The following is a 19,243-nucleotide window of genomic DNA, read 5'->3' as shown; positions in this document are numbered from 1 at the left end:
TAATTAACTAAGACTACTTACGTAATTAAGCGGAATGCAAAAAATAATCCGAGTATCTCCAAGCGATGGCAAACAACATTACCTTGGTTCTGTCCAGTTATGTGGCATTTGCATATTTTTAAGTCTTGGTCCATGATAGTACCCCCTGTATATTGCTCCTGTAACGTTGATTTCCCTCGTGTTACCTCCAGGCGTAACAAAGAAACAGTCAAAGCATCACAACCATAAGAATGTTACCTCTTTTCAAACGTAATAGTATGGCTGTGACTTATCACCTCTTTTTTGTCATGCTGCCACATATACAAAAATTTTTAATGTGTTTTTTTTAGAAAGTCTTTTGAACTTGTTCGATAGAATTCCAATGTGTTTATTTTTTACTGCTTATAGAATTTTCCTATAGAGTTCCAAAAGTTATTTGGCCACCGCGTTCTTATAGGAACTCTGAAGACAATTCTATAGAACATCTCTATGGAGTTCCTTTTAATATCGTAAAGACAAATTTCTATAGAACGTTTCTATGGAGTTCTGTTAAAGATGCTAAAGATGAATTTCTTTGGAACATTTCTTTGCAGTTGCTTTACAGGACCAAAAGACAAATCTCTATAAATCCTATGTTGACGTGTGTAAAGTGCTTGTACTTCACTGAAGTTCTAGAGAACTGTACTGTAGGCATTAAGGATTACAGTAAATGCAGTGGAAAAAAAAAAAAAAAACTGGCACTACAACCAGAAAGTCATTTGTTTTAAATGTTTATTGCATTTGAGACTAGATACATGCTTCATACCATAGACACTTCAGACTATAGAACAGTCTGCATACATGCTTCAGACTAGAACTTGCAACACACAAACTGTAGCTGCCAATGCACTTCTCGGGTCAAGCTGGTGGTGCTAATGTACGAAACGTGAGGGGAAAAAAATCAGTGGCAGACTCTACTGGAGTTGGCACCCGAAAAAAACAAGCTTAACTAATGCAAGAAAGCTTCGCATTAAAACTGCAGGAGCACCTTCTGTTCCAGCAGTGCACATTAAATGGTTGAATACTGAAGCCTGAAAGTAGATTCATATGAATGTGCACAAATATATGTGCACTGCAATGTTATGCGTCAGCCTTACAAAACCACACTAAAAAGAAAAAAAAAAACACAGCATTCTGGCCTATGTTTAAGTGTAAAAAGAACACTGGCAGTCCCGTTGTAAAAATGGGGCAAATAGTGGTACTCGTAGAGAACTACACCACAGAAAATTTTGAGATAAGACCTAATATTCCAAAATTATGGTGGGAAATACAAACCAGACTGACGCACACAATACCTAAGAAAACGATTTAGCTCAGGTGCTCCTATACAAGACGGAACCACAAGGACAACACAGACGCCGACTGTCAACCAAAATGTCGCACAATGTCGGGAAAGAGGAAAGACAAAAACTCGTACCTGCCGTGCTGGTGTAGTGGCTTTTGTGTTGCGCTACTAAGCCCGACGGCGCGGGATCGAATCCCGGCCGCGCAAAAAAAAAAAAAAAAAAAAAAGGGTGCACGTTAAAGAACCCCGGGTGGTCAAAATACCGGTCGTACCGTGCATTGGGTGCACGTTAAAGAACCCCGGGTGGTCAAAATTAATCAGGAGTCCCTAATACGGCGTGTCTCATAATGAAATCGTGGTTTTGGCACGCTCAACCCCAGAATTTAATTTTAATTTGTGAAAACTTCATCCGCGTAAACTCAAGGGAAGGCAGCGCCAACTTGGAGACCATGCGCCACTCGCGAGGAATGTTTAGGCATGACAATTTCTCCTCTTTGCGCAAGATAATACATTATGAAAAACCCCGACCAAAACGCTAACTTCTTCGTTCTTATATGTATGAAGGTCGTTGGAACAATCGGAGATTGATTGAGCGTAAACGTTCGTTGACCGGTGGAACATCGTTTAACCTTTGGTTACATGGTCGTGATTGCAAGTATGCACCTTGTCGACGAGAACGCCCTGGCCGTCGCCATAATGCCCTCTGGACTGTGCGCGTGAACCCCCGCGCAAAAGCATAGTTGAAGCTGTCGCGCATGCCTTTGTACTTACGCAGTACAGTCCAGAGAGGAGGTTCTCGCCGATCAAAACTAGAGCGCACCAGTGCGCAAAACCACTTTTCGCCTCATGACTTCTAGCGTGCTCGCCGTATATACACGTAGACAGAAGGCTGTTATGTTGGAAAAAAAAAAAAAAAAAAACTTTACACGCCGTAATTACAATATCTGACAATTGTCATATCTCAAATGAAATCCGATAAGAGGTTACGGCGCTTGCGGATTTTTTGAATATATAGGGTAGGCGCTAGTTTAACGCCTTAACAGCTATCACCTTTGTCGCCAGCTAGAGAAGGCAATGTGGGACGCGCGATGAATGCCGCGGTCAAGCTTCCGGAGTCTAAATTGAAGTGATCCAGCCGCGAACGGCATCGATTGTTCGGGAAGCCGAGGAAAGGGTTGACAAAGCTGCTTGTTGCCCGTCAGCTACTGGAAACAGAGCGCGAGGGAAACGCCATATACTACTACGCAATGCGTATTTCGGTTTACTTTGAAACGTTCCTTTAAGTGGTCTCCTATCAGCCATTGGTAGGCGTTGGTGTGCACTTGGGCCTTATGGTAGAGTGTATTATAGTACACTCTACTTATGGTATGCCACATATGTATACTGTAGCATTCTGCTTACTGCAACAATGCATTGACATTTTGTTTAATCGATACAAAAATACTACATAAATGGTGCGTTTGGTGTACGCAGGCTCGTGCAGTGGAGGCTGGGCGTCGCCTTTGTGAGCTTCGGTGCTATCCAAAAGTCGAACCAGATTTGTTGCTGCTGACTTTAAAACATGTACAGATCGACTCATTGACGTAATGTGATCTGTGGGAACGTATAGCTCCATTCTCTTCTTGAGAGAGCTATAGTGGTGACATATTTGCTTAATTTGCTTAAGGCCTAGAATTCAGGCTAGCAGTACTCAATAAATAAAAAAAAATATCAGCCTAAAAAGTGGTTTCAGGTTAGGTTAGCCCGTCTTATGTCAGGTTACGGAGGCGCCTCATTGCGCGCCCGTGTTAATGGCGAACACGTTTCGATGGGGGCGAAATGCGAAAACACCCGTGTACTTAGAATTATAGGTGCACGTTAAAGAACCCCTGGTGGTCCAAATTTCCGGAGTCCCCCACTACGACGTGCCTCATAATCAGATCGTGGTTTTGGCGTGTAAAACCCCATAATTTTAATTTCTCTTTGAAACACTTTAAATACCAATTGCGCTTACCGCGACCAACTGTATATTTGATGTGTACGGATATATGTAACAAAAAGTTTTGTAGCGTATTTAACCTTTGTTATGCTCAATGAAATGGTATGTTTACGAGCTTGAGAAATAGGCAAGGTTATCCGAGCCCTACCCCTATATATTTCTACAAAAGTCAATAGCGACAGAATGCGGCGGCAAAAACAGGAGTGCGCTTGGATGACGTCTACATCCGACGGATCGAGAAGCCAAGATATGGCTTTGAGTATAGAGGCTTGTGGCGCCGAGTAATGTATTTCCTTCAATTGTTGCTGGTACCGTTATCGTACGTGGCTTATTGCGTGTTTTCTTTTGGTTCTCCTCGGCGCGTATCGTGCTTTGAGTATAGTGGTATAGTGGGGCCCCTTCCAGCGAGTGCCCCCAATGCTTGTCCTTCTAGCCTGCCCCGACCCTTGTTGCAGTTGTGATAGCGACCATAGGCTGAGCAAACCGGAGTGCGCCTGATGCCTCAAGGTCGAGCAAGAAAATGATGAACCAATTCAGCTCTCAGAAGATGACACTACGGACGTGCTGGCCTTTATATATGGCGTTTTGCGGTGGAGGACGCCCGTAACGTGTACTTCGTTGGGATCGGTAGCGAGCAAAGTCAAATTATGTGGCGTGAGTGGTGCGTCGCGTACAAACAAACCGCACTGTTTACAACCGAAGAGCGCTCGTTTCGAAAAACGCGCATTACAAAAAGCGCGTTTCGTGATATCACTTGTGGAAATGCTCAGGCACTTGAGCAACAAGAGCTGCTCCAGATATTGACGGCTCTGTACTCACTCCTAGATAGAGCAGCACACAATATAATGGGAGTGTTGCCACTTTTCCTGTCGACTGAGATAGAGTGCACTGGACCAGTTTATCTGCCCTGATAACCGCCCGCGTGTGTTGTGGGTCCGGTGTTTCCGGCCCAGCGTCCGCACTCATGTGCACAGAGGGAGTCGAGATGCTCGCGGTGGTTGTGTTGCTCCTTTGCAAAGCGATCGTAACCGAGTCGACCTGCCTGGACTCCGACATACTGTACGTGAGAAGGCTAGATGCACCGAAACAGACAACTTCAAAGAGCTTCCAAGTTTTCGTGAACGCTTCTGACGTTGTTGGTGTAGTGAAGCCCTTCTGGAAAAGCACCGGCTTCTGGTATGTATGCATGTGCGCGACTTGTTCGCATCTGAGTTGTATAGCGAAGCAGATTTACTGACATTTCGTGCGGCGCGAGTAGCAACCCTCTAAACGCTACTTCTCTATTCATTTTGCTGATACAAACAGCAGCAGTGAAATCTCCAATGTTCTGTTCTACGCGAATGAGTTCGAGCACTCTGATGTCGCCCTTATTTCGATAAGCGCACGATGAGATATCACCCAGGCTCTGAGAGAGAGGAAGATAAAATGAAAGTGAGGGAAAGCACTGAAATTTTGATAGCGCGCTATACACGTTCACATGACGTGAGTTGAAGGAGCTCCGAATAAGCACTTTACCGCGGCAGCGCATTCTGATGGGTGCAGATTGCCAAAACGCTTTCATACTGAGAGTTGTGTGCAGGTTAAAGAAGCTCATGCAGGTGATCGGAATTAATGCTGGAGCCTCCCACATACGGCCGTCTCTCATAGCCCATATGTGTTGCTGTGGGATAGTGAGACCACATAATCTGAATTAAATTTTGAATAAGTACGGTATAAATGGGCCTTGGAGGTTAGCTAAACGGGCACTACCAGATAAATGACTGAAATAATCGAAATATCTATGGGTGAACTTGTGCCCAAAAAGTAGGGCAACACTTAAGTGACAACGATATTTAGCGGGGAGCACGGTCAGTGGTCGTCGAAACCACTGCTCAAGACCGTTCGATCGTACAATCCCACAGCAGTGAGTGGTGCTCGCGTAGATTCGAAAATGCGCTACAATGTTCGTCCGGTGCGTACAATCCGATACGACAGACTTTGTCTCGATATTGAATTCGCGACAACGTTTACGAAGTTTCTGATAGAGAAAGCGCGTCTTGCTCACTAGAGGTGACAGCAACAAGTAAAATACACGCGTGGTAATATCAGTAATATAGTGGGTTGTATCTAAATAGAGTAACATATCGTGGGACACAGGATGAACGGAAGGAAACGGATGAAGCTCTGAAGCCTCTGCCTTTCTCTTCCATTTGTCTAACGAGCTGCTATATTTAGCTACAGCATGTACCAACCAGCCCAAGTTAGCACTCTTTCGCAATATATTGGGCTTAGTAACTGTTTGCGTTATGAACAACAATAAAGAGCAATAATAAATCAATTTAGACTGATAAAGTATCCCCTAAAAGCTCTATTTGCATTCATTTCGCTGGAAAAAGTTCGATTACATTACTGGAGAAAATGGAGACCAAGTTTTCCTATTTTGAATTTAGCGCCAAGACCCCAGCCCCGTTATACAGTCGGTATGACGTCACGGTTCTCAACGTATTTTCTTGTGTGTTGGATATATTTTTGGCGCGGTAAGAATTTTCGAAACTTTGTAGATTAATTCTTTCGTTCATTCAGGATGCAAGGTTGTGCTTCTTTGCCGATCAATCTATTAACTACACCCGTGCAGACGATGTCAGAATTAATGACGTCACGGCAAGTTGGTGTGTAACCTTCAGGACGGCGTCGGCACCCCGTCTTTCGTTTTGGCGTCTTTCCTGACTTGCCGATCCTCCCTTCACAGTATGAGCGGTCAATATTCTATTCTAGAAGCCTGATTTGCCTGTATAACTTGGCATTCCTGTTTTGTGACTTTTTCGGTAGTCCAAATAAAGTCTCGCTATAACCAAGTCCGAGAAGAATCCAGTAGCGTGTTCGTTGTAGTCACTGCTTCGCGACATACACGCATGAATTTACTGGTCTTTGTAAAGCTGGTCGCGCTGAGTCAACCTGCCTGCACACGGGTGGGTTGACTTAAGACCGACCCGCTTGGTAGAGTGCAGGAAAAGTGGCTTGTGCCGGGTCGGCCCGTCCGAGCCAGCAACGAAGGGCCAGGCGCCATGTTCACACGATCTCTCGTCAGAACGTTGTCAGCACGAAACTGGCCCAAACGCCCGAAAATGCGCAGAGATCTCTCAAGTAACGCTGACGTGCCAGGGCCGTGGTTTCCGAGTGAAATCGAAGAAAGGAAACGTCTGGCCATTCTTTGCGAACGAGTTGAGAGAACCAGTTGAGAGAACCAGTTGAGAGAACCAGTTTCAACGAGATGAATGTGACAACAGTGTTCGGAGAATACCTCACCAGTCTAAACTGATTTTAGTCGTATTTTATAGTGTCCCTTTAAAATAAATTTATACTGGGTGTTTTGGCGCCGACTATCTTTGATTATATAAAACAGGGGATTTGAGAAAAAAAAAAAGGTTCTTTTGTGGTTGGAATTCAGAGCTGGCGGCGTACGCCAGGAATTGTGCGATAACCGCCGATAAGTTTCTTAACGAATAAAATTTCACAAATTAACACTTATTTGTAAGGCAAACGCACATACCATTCATTTTGCGGAATTGCATAGCTCGTCATTACTTAAGGCATGTTCACTTCGTAGAAAAATTCTGCCAACGTCATCAGTTTCAAGATCATTTGTCCTTAAAGTCAGCGACAAAATATCACATAGTTTTGTGCCGCATTACTCAAGGATGTGTTTGTGGGTGAAGGAAAAGCAGAACGCCCACGCAATTCTCCGCAAGGTTTCTGTTCGCTTTTGCCCGCACTTTAACAACTAAATTGCGTCATGCAACCCTGATGTGAGCCAAAGCGGTGTGGAGACTATATATTCAGTGAATATAGTCGTGTTCCCTTAAGAAGATTCCTACTTTAACGAAATAATTAGCGGTAGTCTTCGCAGACTTCGTGAACTTTTCTTCCTTGTGACTGACGTATGTCGGAAAGAGGAAAAGCTTCCGATGTTCCAATTGTCCTCAGGAAGCGTAATAAAAGTGACGCAAGCTCTTCGTATTTTACGCTTATTGCAGCCCGCCTGAGCCGCACAATGACCCGGAATTCTTCTTGGGAGATGACATGCAACAGAACTTGATATACATCGCTTCCGTTCCTGGGTATGGGACAACCCAGGTCAGGATGCACTGGCTCCTTGACCTTGTGAATGCCAGGTAAGTTTCATGGCAGCATGGCGTGAACTGCCATTAAAAAAAATCGTATGAAATGCCAGGTTCCTGCTTCCGAGAGTATCATGGTCAAGATTCGCTTTCATTTGTACAAAGCCAAGTGCCAGAAACATCGCGTCCGACCGGCATTGTGTCGTACGAACATAAAGCTCTTATACAAATAAATAAATAAATGAATGAATAAATAAATAAATAAATAAATAAATAAATAAATAAATAAATAAATAAATAAATAAATAAATAAATAAATAAATAAATAAATAAATAAATAAATAAATAAGCCACCGTGCCCAGGATCAACCATGACGTCTACTTGCTGGCGCACGCATACATAAAAAAAAAACCCCGCAGGGGAATATTAGTAAAACAAAACAATGGATAAATATAACAATCTTGAGAAGAAGAGAGTACGTAACAAGGCGCAAAATGAATACAAAGGAAAAAGGAGGAGAACGGAAGTTGAAAAAAATGTGAAACTATGACACAACAACGCAAAGCTCGGAAAAGAACAATGACAGCGAGCCGTGAAAAATATCAAGATCATGAAAGTGAGCGTTATAAAGACTCTGTATTCTGTGGACGGTTGAGTGTTGGTGATGACAGGCAGGAACATAGAAATGTCTATGCATTCTCTGATGATCTTGCGCGGATTACGAAACATGATACAACTGAGGAGTTCGGGGCCCGTGAGGATACCGTGAAGGAGTTTGAAAAGAAGCGGAAGGTCAGCGCGATTACGTCGGCAGTGAAGTAAGGGCAATGGCAATAACCCGACAGTGCTAGAGCAAGGCCCAGCGTCCGTGTTAGCAAAGCGGTAATGATATATGCTTAGGAAGTTTTAACAGCGAAACTGTTCTAGCTAACCGTAAAAAGTGCCGCCTGCCGCAAAACCTCGCCGAGCTACGACGTCACTGCGTTTCCTAGCAACCACCTCGCGGAGCGGCGTGTGCCTCGCCTCCTCTCCGTGCCGTGCACACGTTGCCTTGACATGGGAGTTAAGGAGAGGGAAGGAGAGCATGCGCGCGGCGCGCGCAATGCTTGGGAGAGGGAAAGAGAAAATGAGAGCGAGATAGAGAGAGAAAGAAATTGTAGCAGCACCAACGAGGCAACGCGCAGAGCTGCTGCCGACGCCTCCCGCGTTTCCCCGTTTCCCGCTGCCGACGCCGCCCGCGTTTCCCCGTTTCCCGCGTTCGCGCCGGGGAAACGCGGGTGGCGTCGGCAGCAGCTCGGCAGGTTTCGACCAGCCACGCCCCGGCAAGTGTGGAGGCGCATCTTGGCCGTGACGTCACCGGGGAGATAAAGGTCGGAGCTGCCGCGAGGGCGGAACAACTCTCGTTGACTCTGTGGCGAGTACATGTAACCTTGACATGGGACGACCAAAGAAGACCTGCCACCGTGGTGATAATGGGCGGAGTGAATGACGTACTGCACTGACGAGGGGCAGGGATCACAAAACAAATAGCCAAAGGGGTCACCGACCTGCGGAATGTTTCAAAGGAAGTACAAATCGCGGTGTGCACGGCGCCAGAGGTTGAAAGGCAGGGTTAGGAAATTGAAAGGGAAGTTCTTGCAGTAAACAAGGAAATTTGGACTAAGATTAATTTGGCTAAAGCAATGAATTTTACGGTCATTGACATCAACCGAGAATTGCACCGAGCAGGCCGCGAAGGCGCTTTTGTGCGTGACGGGATACATTTTAGTGAAAGGGTAGCAACACCGGTCGGACGTCGATTCGCGGCGCGAGCTGTAGCTTTTTTAGGCGGGCCCCAGGCAATCAGGAAGCAGGATTAAGTATTGAACGCAGCGAAACACCAGTAAAGGGCAGAATTAGACGACCAGGAGTCAGGAAAAGACGCAGAAAGAATAAGAATAGAGAAGGTAAAATTTGCTACATTAACATGTAGTCGCAAGCAAGAAAAATGGCTGGAAATTTAAACGCAGCTGAATGATGAAGCGATTAGCGTGTACGCCTTGACCGAAACGCATCTACGTGATTTGGAGCAGCTGCCTGTTATTGACAATTTTGTATGGGAAGGGTGCAGCAGAATGAACGGGTCAAGCAAAGGCGGAGGCGTAGGCGTACTAATTAGGCGAGGTCTGAAGTGGCGAAGGGTTAACGAGACATGTAAAGAGCATTTATTGATTAGCGGCACATGGCAAGGTAAAAAGACGTGGCTGGGAGTAGCTTACCTATGGACAGGTAGTGATAGCAGAGAAAAAAATAAGGAATTGATTGATTGAATTAGAAGCGATATTAATGAGTTTAGTAAATCGGGCCAGGTGATATTAGTTTGAGATATGAACGCACACATGGACGATTTAGACGGATATACTGATTACAACGGCTCTATAGTGCTGGATCTGTGTGATGAACAGAACCTTATAGTAGTTAACAGGGAGAATAAGTGTCAAGGACAGGTAACGTGGCAATGCGGAAACAGGCAGTCATGTATCGACTACGCCTTAGTCTCAGACATGGTCTACGAACAACTAGACCAAATGATAATAGACGAAAATGAAAAAAAAAATAGCCTGGGAAGCGATCATACACGTTTAGCATTAAAGTTTGGGCGAGATACCAACGCAGAACATGAACCAATAGCCTCAGAGTTTTTAAAAATGAATGACGAGCAAATAACAGAGATCGCAAGCAACATAGAGAAGAAAATTGAGGCTTTTCCTACAACAGTCTGGGAATATGAGGAACTGGTGGACGTTATGCAGCATGAAATAAGGCGGACACGGCAAAAAAAAAAATTGTTGGATTGGAAAGAGGAAACCACGTAAGTGGTGGAACAAGGAAATTAAACAAGCTATAGAAGAGCGTAAAGAGTCATCTAGGGCCCATCGAGAAGCCAAAAAGTTGGGATTACAAGAAGAAGAGGTGCTCCTTAGATGGAATACATACCGAGAAAAGGGTTGCGAGTGAGCTCGTGCAAGAGAAAATTAAATGCGCAAGTGAACGTTGGGTGCATAACATTCACAAAAGAAACAAAGGCGCTCCAAAAAGATTCTGGAACCATATAAAAGCACTCGGAGCTGCAACTAAAAACTCACAAACGGCTATAAGGGATGAAGACGCTAACATCTACGATGGAGACGATGCGTTGCGGTACATCACAGACGTTATCAGGCATAACTTCGGCACGAGAAAAAGCGTAGTTCAGACAACAGATCCAGCAACAACAGAGAGGCCTGAGAGATCAAAATTTAGCATAGAAAGCTTTTATTGGAAAAAGGCAGCAGAAAATGTCCCTAACAACACGGCAGCAGGACCCGATGAAATACCAATACAGCTAATCAAAAACCTCGGTCCAAAAAGCAAGGCACTGCTGACTAACGCCATAGAGGAAGTGATTAGAACAAAGAAAATTCCGTTGGATGGTGTGAAAGCAAGATGAATCTCATGTACAAAGGCAAAGGAGATAAGGATAAGACGAGCTCGTACAGTCCAGTTACAGTAACGTCGGTGATATATAGAATGGGAATGCAAGCCATAAAATTAGAACTGTCGAAGTGGGTGGAGAAAAACGATGTATTGGGGGAACTACAGAATGGGTTCAGGCCAGGCAGACGCTTAGAAGATAATATGTTTGTACTAACTGAGTGCATAGAGATTTCAGTAGCTCAGAAAAGACCTTGATGGATAGCATTTCCAGATATTAAAGGAGCTTATGACAACGTAGACAGGGAATTGTTGTGGGATATTCTTCAATACGAAGGCATAGATGACGATTTCGTGGAGTTGCTGAGGGAGATATATAGAGACAACGAAGTACAAGTGGTATGGGAAGGTCGAAAAGGAAATGAAATGGTGGGAATTCACCAAGGATTGAAGCAAGGATGCCCTCTGTCACCATTGCTGTTCACGCTTTACGTCAAGGGTATAGAAAGACGACTGGAAAACAGCGAATTAGGTTTTGATTTATCCTACATGCGTAATGGACAAATGGTGCAACAGAAGATCCCTGGATTGATGTAAGCAGACGACATTGTGCTACTAGCGGACAATAAAAAAGATTTACAGATACTTGCGAATATCTGTGGGAATGCAGCGACAAATCTAGGCCTTAAGTTTAGCACAGAGAAATCAGGAATTATGATGTTTAATGAATAGACGAGTAACTTCGTGGTGTCAATTCAACAGCAAGTAATACCCATAGTGAAGCAATATAAGTACCTCGGCGTACACATAAACGAAGGAAAGAATTACTCAAGCAACCACCAAGATAATCTGAAAACAAAGGGGAAGCGGAATGTAGCAATAATGAAACACAGAGCACTGTGGGGCCACAATAAGTATGAGGTGGTGCGTGGAATCTGGAAAGGAGTAATGGTGCCAGCGCTAACATTCGCAAATGCCATTATATGCTTAAAATCGGATATATTGGCGGGTTTGGAAGTTAACCAAAGATCAGTAGGCCGGTTGGCTTTGGGAGCCCACGGTAATACCACAAATGAGGCAGTGCAGGGTGACATGGGTTGGGCCTCTTTTGAAGTCAGAGAAGCACAAAGCAAAATTAGTTTTGAAGAAAGGCTCAGGAACATGGATGAAAATAAATGGGCGGCTAAAGTGCACAAGTATCTCTACATGAAAAGCGTGGACACAGAATGGAGGAAGAGGTCAAGGAAGTTGACAACCAAGTTCAGGATAATCGAAACGCTAAATAGACAACCAGGTGTCATCAGAAAGAAAGTGAGAGAAATAGAGACCGTGAATTGGATGCAAAGAATGGAGACGAAAAGGACAATGGAGATTTACAAGAACGAGAAGAAAGAAATTAGAAGGGAAAATCTGTACGATAACACAAAGGGCAGTGCCTTGCTATTTGAGGCTCGAGCCGGTTGCCTAAGGACCAAAACATACCGGAGCAAATATTCGGAACTAGATGAGACATGTGTATGCTGCAGTAAAGATCCAGAGACCACTCAGCACATCCTAATGGAATGTGACGGGATCCACCCAGTGAGAACCGTAGTTAACGTGCCACTCCCAGAAGCGCTTGGGTTTAAAGTGGAAGGAAACATCAACAGATCAGCTGTAGAGATAAGCAAGAGACGATTAGAGTACTGGTAAAAAAAAAAAAAAAAAGCAGGGAAAAGATGGATACGACCTGATGTCTTAAAATCATAGGTAGCGGTACAAGGTAAATTTTTGAAAAATAAAAATAATGAGATGTATGCAAAAATGCTAAATAAAGAGCATGTATAGTATACCTGATAAAATCAAGCAGGCTAGGTCACTATTTGTTGCCACCCCGTTTCGAAGGGGATGCCAATAAATCGTCATCGTCTTCCAGACGGCTCGAAACGCGTTCCATTACTTTCCTCGAAGCTGTCTTGGATGTCTTCGTAGACGTCAAAGTAGGCTGTCTACAATAATGGAAAGAATTGGAACACAGCCTTAGTTTAATCGGCCATTGTCGAAAGCCGTGTGTTTTCATTGAAACAGAGACTGCTTTACTCGCGGATCTATTGACTGTCCATGAGCTTGACAAAAGAATTAAAAAAAAACAACCAATCCGGCAGAACTCATCTCAGTTGAATGTCGATATTAATGCGATTAGCATTGAAACATTGCAGCCACACACCGTGTTTGCCACCGCCTAAACATGCATGCAGCCGGGACCTCCACTCGCGCTTCTCACTGCACGCACTGCGCCATCTGGCGCCGTCGCCGTAAAGTCCGCGCGTGGTGCGGGTTCGATTTCGCCGAGCACCGGAGAAATTTAAAGGACAGCACAGAGCAGCACAGACTGAGCGGCACGTATACTCAGTGCTGAATGTCGGAGTCGAACAGGTTCACCGAAGAGCGGAGTGCCACATGTCCAGTGGCGCTTCCTCATTGGCTCACAGCAGCGCGATGCGCAACGCGTTCGGCCATAAAATACCCAGTGACCCAGGCTGGCGGGAGGGCGGCTTGAGCTATAGATAGATAGGCCGATAGACAGAAAGATAGACAAACAGTCAGCCCCCGTAAAGTGCGTGAGGATGCTAATGTCATTAAAAGACGTCGTTGCAATTTGCAGACATATCAACGACAATCAAGTTAATTCTCAACCGGTGCCGCGGTAGTTGCTAGAAATTAGTGGCCTCGCAACTGGCTTATAGTGCGCTGAAACCGACGCCGCCTTGAATTTATGCCGGAATAACTCCGTGCAATTGTTTATAGTTCCCGTGTGCCGTAATTTATTTCAGTGGGAATCATTTGTATCGATGCGAACTGCTTATTTTTCGCGTTAGTCGACGCCGTCTGCTGAGTGACAAGCTTACTGAAACGGTCACGTCTGCTCACAAAATGTGAACGTGCGCGCCCGGCCGCCCACGCACGCACGCACGCACGCACGCACGCGCCGAGAACCGCACTTCATAAAGCGTTACAGGTGCAGACGGTGTTTCCGACAAACGCGACGCGCTCTCTGCCCCACCGCAGACGTCTGATTGCTCTGGGAACCGACCTCGAGCTTAACGCGACATTAGGAATGTATGCAAATGTTTAAATCGGTGATTGGTGAAACGGATCCATATGGCTGCCTGCACATTTAATCTCGCGTTCCCCGCCCGCGATTCCCCGCATAGCCATGCTAGCGCACAGTCGCATCCCCAACGGGAAACGCTTTGAGGGCCGCTTAAGCCCTTGGCCAAACAGTGAGACAAGCGCCTGAGCAAAGTTCAAAGGAGCCCCGTAACTGAGGGAACCGGCAGATGAGGATTGGGGCGATGAGCAGAGGGCTTCGTGTTTCGCTTGGGGGCACGGCGCGTCAAATGGGAATTGCCGCACAGCCTGCGTGACGAGTCCCCGCAGTGATCGTCTAAATTCTAAAACCACTGCCTGCAGGCGCAGCCTATTGCGAAAACATTGGACCCCCCCGCACCTCCGTCTCCCCCACCCCCCGTGAGACTGAGAGATGTGCTGCGTGCGGTCGGGCGAGCGACGGAAGTTCCTCGTCCGCGGCCATCACCCCCGCGTGTACCTTGACCAAGCAGGATGCTATGCTGTAGGCGAACAAATATACAGGGTGTCCCAGCAATCACGCAGCACGATTTAAAAAAAGAGGAACGGCGTTACGCGAAGCAAACGTGGTGCGTATTGTTTTCAGTGCAGTAGAGTAGCCGCCAGTAATTTTTTCGTTGCTGAGATTTAATTAGGTAATTGTAATTAATTATCTAACTCGAGAAGTACTGTCCTAATTATCAGAGTGTCAATGAGAAAATTGTAGAGCAACATGAAAAACTCCCGATACAGCTCTCTGTTGCTCAAAACGTGCTACATAAATGAGTTTTTTTCCGAGTGTGAAAGAAGCCCGCGAATGCACGCAAAGTGCCTCGAGCAGCCAGTCGCGCGGCAATTCTGCGTGTATTCGCGGGCTTCTTTCACACTCCGAAAAAACGCATTTATGTAGCACGTATTGAGCAACAGAGAGCTGTGTCGGGAGTTTTTCATGTTGCTCTACAACTTTCTCATTGACACTTTGATAATTAGGACATTACTTCTCGAGTTAGATAATTAATTACAATTACCTGATTAAATCTCAGTAACAAAAAATTACTCTGGACGTGGACGTCTCCATCTCTAGCGCCGACTGGCCGATTTAATTAAGCCAGCCGTTGATGGCTGCGCCATTACTCATGTGTCTCGACTCGGCACATCTAGCTGTGTAAAGGTGGTTTTCAAGGGCGAATCTCGTCCCTCACACGTCAAGGTGGGCCACTTTAGACACCCCGTGCGTCCATTTATCCAAAGACCACTCAAATGCCGCAACTGTCTGAGGCTGGGACACGTGAGCGCTATGTGCGAGAGCACGAGAGTTTGCTCGCGCTGCGCACAGCACCACGCTGCAGATACCTGTGGAGCAGGCGCGTAGCCAGGGGGGGGGCTGATGGGGCTTCAGCCCCCCCCGAAATTTTTTCGTGCGGGCATGCACCACCGACAAAAACCACCACCGACGCCGGCAATCATTCTGGATTTTGTCTACAATGTCTTTTTCACGCTCGAAAAGAGATTTCGGCACGAACATTGCGAACTGGGGCTTGATTTCGTGACAACGCCTTTGCACCTGGAGTCACGTAACGCAAGGAGCCCCATCCGAGCACAAATTTTCAACGGCTTTTCGATAGCGAGCGGGCGCGTTGCGGCATCTGGCAGCGGCCGCGGAATGTACGGAGCGCATGGATTTCAATTACGAAACTTCATGGGTATAAAGTTCTCATAAACATTTGACGCGAAAGGTGCGCTGACATTTCCAAAGCCATGCTTTAAAAGATTTTCAATTATAGAACTTTATGGGGTTAATGTTCTTATAAACTTGGGCCAACATGCGCGCACTGCAACGCTCGTGTCCAAGCCGTTCCATAAATGGAAGCGCGCGCTCGCAATCTCCCACACACACGAAAATACTAAATATCACCGTGACTGTCAGCTAGCAGCTGATAATTGTCTCCAAACATTTTCAGGAAGCGTGCCTAATGTGATTGATCAGCTGGACCAGGGCAGGCAAAGTAAAATATGAGAAAACAAAAGAAAGTAAACGGCCTATTATTGAGTTTTTTTTTTTTTTTTTTTTTTTTTTTTTTTTTTTTGCGGGCGACAAGGTCTGGCTCTCCGTGGCCACAGGGACAGGGGCCCTATGGATTTAAGCAATGCCCCTGCTGAAAACACAGGCATTTTCAGAGTGCTTCTTCGAGTGCGAGCTGATTGTGGAGATACATATCTGAAGAACCATTTGGAAAGTTGCCCCAGTAATGCCTCGTATTTAAGCCCAGACGCACAAAACCAAATTATAGAAATTTGTGGTGACATTATCAAAGAAAGCCTAGATTCAAAAGCAGGCTGCTTCTCCATACCTCCTGACAAAACGACGGACATCGCTGGAATCGAACAGCCTACTGTTTGTGCAAGGTACCTAAACAAGGATGCCAACGACATCGAGGAAGTGTTTTAGGTTTTAGAACCGGAATGCTCTTTCTCATTGCGACTGCAGGTTCTATGTAAATGTGTAAATACTGCTGCAGCTTCTAGTCACCCCTCCATTGACCACTGCTAGCACAGAGAGAATATTTTTTTAACAAGAGTTTACTAAAAAACTACTTGCGCTCTACAATGTCTGTGGAACGCATGGTTAGGCTGGCGCTTCTATACAGCCACAGAAACGTCGGCATCAACGTGTCCGAAGTCATTGACCGCCTCGCTCAACTTTCCCGCCGAGAGAAGTTTGTCCTTTAGATAGCGAAGCAGGAAAAATCAATGCAAGTAAAAAGCACTGTTCCTTCAGGTCCATAAGTTTATAATTATGAAAACGTATGACCGTTCATTAGCTTTTAAAACCGCAGAAATTTTCGCCGTTTATTCTATCATGATCACAATTATCACGCGAATACAAAAATTACGAGAATACCAATAACCAATTTTGACCGACCTTGCTCATTGAAAGCCCGGCCCACGTGGCGTTCGCCAAAAACACACTCGGATATTGGGTAGTTCAACTTACCGCATCATCTGTGGCCTTCGTTTGTCCTTTTCTTTCATTTTCAGCTACCTGCTTTTATTTCTTTATTGAAACGAAGGAATACCCTCCTTTAATTTTGGGTGCAGAATAATTGTTGGCGTTATGCAGGCAGTGAAATTACACATTTTCGTACTGATTTATGCATTATTCCTCTATTATTCTACCCACATGGCGCTGTCGCGACCGCTGCATGGCCCAAGTACATATCACGATTTCTGCGATCATAGTTATGTTCTTGCCTAGATCATCTGTCTTTCTGTGCGCAAAGTTTAGTATCTGTGATTGAGCAACATGTTCATTTGTCTTCTTTGACGCATTATATACACTGACGTTTGCTTAAATACGTAGATTTATTGGAGACTCATATGTATTTTTACATATCTTATTGCGAGGTTTTGTGTATACAAGCAGTGAACTTTGTTTCCAGCGACTCTTTTTTTTTTGCCCTCTAGCGAATTGTATCTTCGCTTTGTATATTCCAATCAACCTTCGCAATTTCTAATATATAATTTGCAGAACTCCCACTTTTTATTTGTACTCACTGCTGCGAGTATTATCTCGGTGTAATTACAATACACGACTAGTTACAGCTGCTCCTGCGCAATCGATTGCAACGAGGGATAGCGTCATTGAGGTTTCTTCCTGGGCGTTGCATATGTAGAAAAATCTAAACAAGGTTATTGAATGACAAAGATTCATCAAAATATTTGTCCTCAACTTATTCATTTCATGGCCTTTACGTTTTTCATATAAGCTGCATGTACTGCTTTGCTGGTTTCGAACTGATATTGACCCTTTTCGCGGCAATCCCGTGGGCGCTACCATATTTGATCACGTGGTGACGCGTCCATTGCTTGCCTCAAATGCCTCCGTTGCCTCCTTGTTTACAATGGGAGTGTATGACGCCGGCGCGGCTTAGAAAACCTCTGTTTACGGAGATATCATAGACGGTGACTAGATGGACGACACGAAGCTTTGATCACAGCTTCAGAGAACATGCAAAAGCGCTTCCGGAGCTGATTAAGCTATGTCCAAATGGCATAAGCAACGTATACGGTGCTTGTTCTAAAAGCGGGGCTAAATATGTATTCCAAGCTGTCCGATTATGAATTCAGTGAAGATTAGCGTGTTTTGCTCTTTGTTCTTTATTCGGCAAATATTTTGAAGCAGTGGCTTGTCAGTTTCTGACTCAGTGAAGTTCCTCGGTGTGGCCACTACAGTGGCGCACCGACGGGGGGGGGGGGGGGGGGGGGGGGGGGGGGGGATTCGAGGGTTGTAACCCCCCCCCCCCCCCCTGAGGTCGACTTAACCATTCGCTCGTTTGCGCTTTCAAGTTTCTATGACATGATATATATTTTTATGGCATTAGTACACCGCCAAATATCGTGGCCTTCTGCAATCGTCCAGAAGCAACCGCAAAAAGCGCAGTTTTACACCATTATTCCTAACCAAAATGTCCTTGCACGCCGCCGAGTGGTTCGTTATCGTTTGCTAGGACGCTGCCTTCCCTATTTCAACACACACACACACACACACACACACACACACACACACACACACACACACACACACACACACACACACACACACACACACACACACACACACACACACACACACACACACACACACACACACACACACACACACACCCGCACGCACGCACGCACGCACGCACGCACGCACGCACGCACGCACGCACGCACGCACGCACGCACGCGCACGCACGCACGCACACGCGCACGCGCACACGCACACGCACACGCACACGCACACACACACGCACACACACACACACACACACACACACACACGCACGCACACGCACGCACGCACTGTAGAGATATTTTCATGTGCTGTTAAATGTTTATTACTGTATATATCATAATCATCGCCCAGTACCTAGAGTAGCATGTTAGGCGAACATCCAGGCTAACATTGCGCAGACAGGGCGCGTTTGGTTTTACTTCGGCCAGAACACACACGCTCATCAATCTGAAGGTTGCACGAAACTCATTCCCAAAGCACATCTGTGCATGGAATTAGAGTGTAAACAATCTTTTGGATTAAGCATTTATACTTCCCGCATTAGTGGTGTCACACTCGGTTTGTCACATATTCAACAACCTTGTCGGCGGAATATTGACCCAGGGATGCCTCATGTATCACACGCGATATGCCTGAGCTAGCAATCGATATATAACAATCCTGAGTTACCACCAATGCACTTGGAGGCAAGCAAGAAACATAAACGTGTAGCCTTATACCGTTTACCTTAGTTTTTACTGGC

At 45.5% G+C, this 19,243-nt stretch overlaps 1 protein-coding gene across 1 annotated transcript in view; it reads left to right on the top strand.

Moving 5' to 3' along the window:
* The first annotated feature begins 4,204 nt into the window (after positions 1–4,204).
* LOC119460871 (alpha-L-iduronidase) overlaps positions 4,205–19,243 on the top strand; it is a 284,651-nt gene continuing 269,612 nt past the window's right edge. Inside the window, exons 1-2 of the mRNA XM_037721986.2 lie at positions 4,205–4,457; positions 7,295–7,432. Of these exons, the coding sequence (XP_037577914.1) occupies positions 4,246–4,457; positions 7,295–7,432 (350 nt within the window). The 5' untranslated portion in view covers positions 4,205–4,245. The remainder of the gene's footprint in view (positions 4,458–7,294; positions 7,433–19,243) is intronic.

Source organism: Dermacentor silvarum, chromosome 1, assembly GCF_013339745.2.
Source record: "Dermacentor silvarum isolate Dsil-2018 chromosome 1, BIME_Dsil_1.4, whole genome shotgun sequence".
NCBI lineage: Eukaryota > Metazoa > Arthropoda > Arachnida > Ixodida > Ixodidae > Dermacentor > Dermacentor silvarum.
The sequence above is the reverse complement of the archived record's forward strand: the minus strand, read 5'-3'. Positions and strand labels throughout refer to the sequence as shown.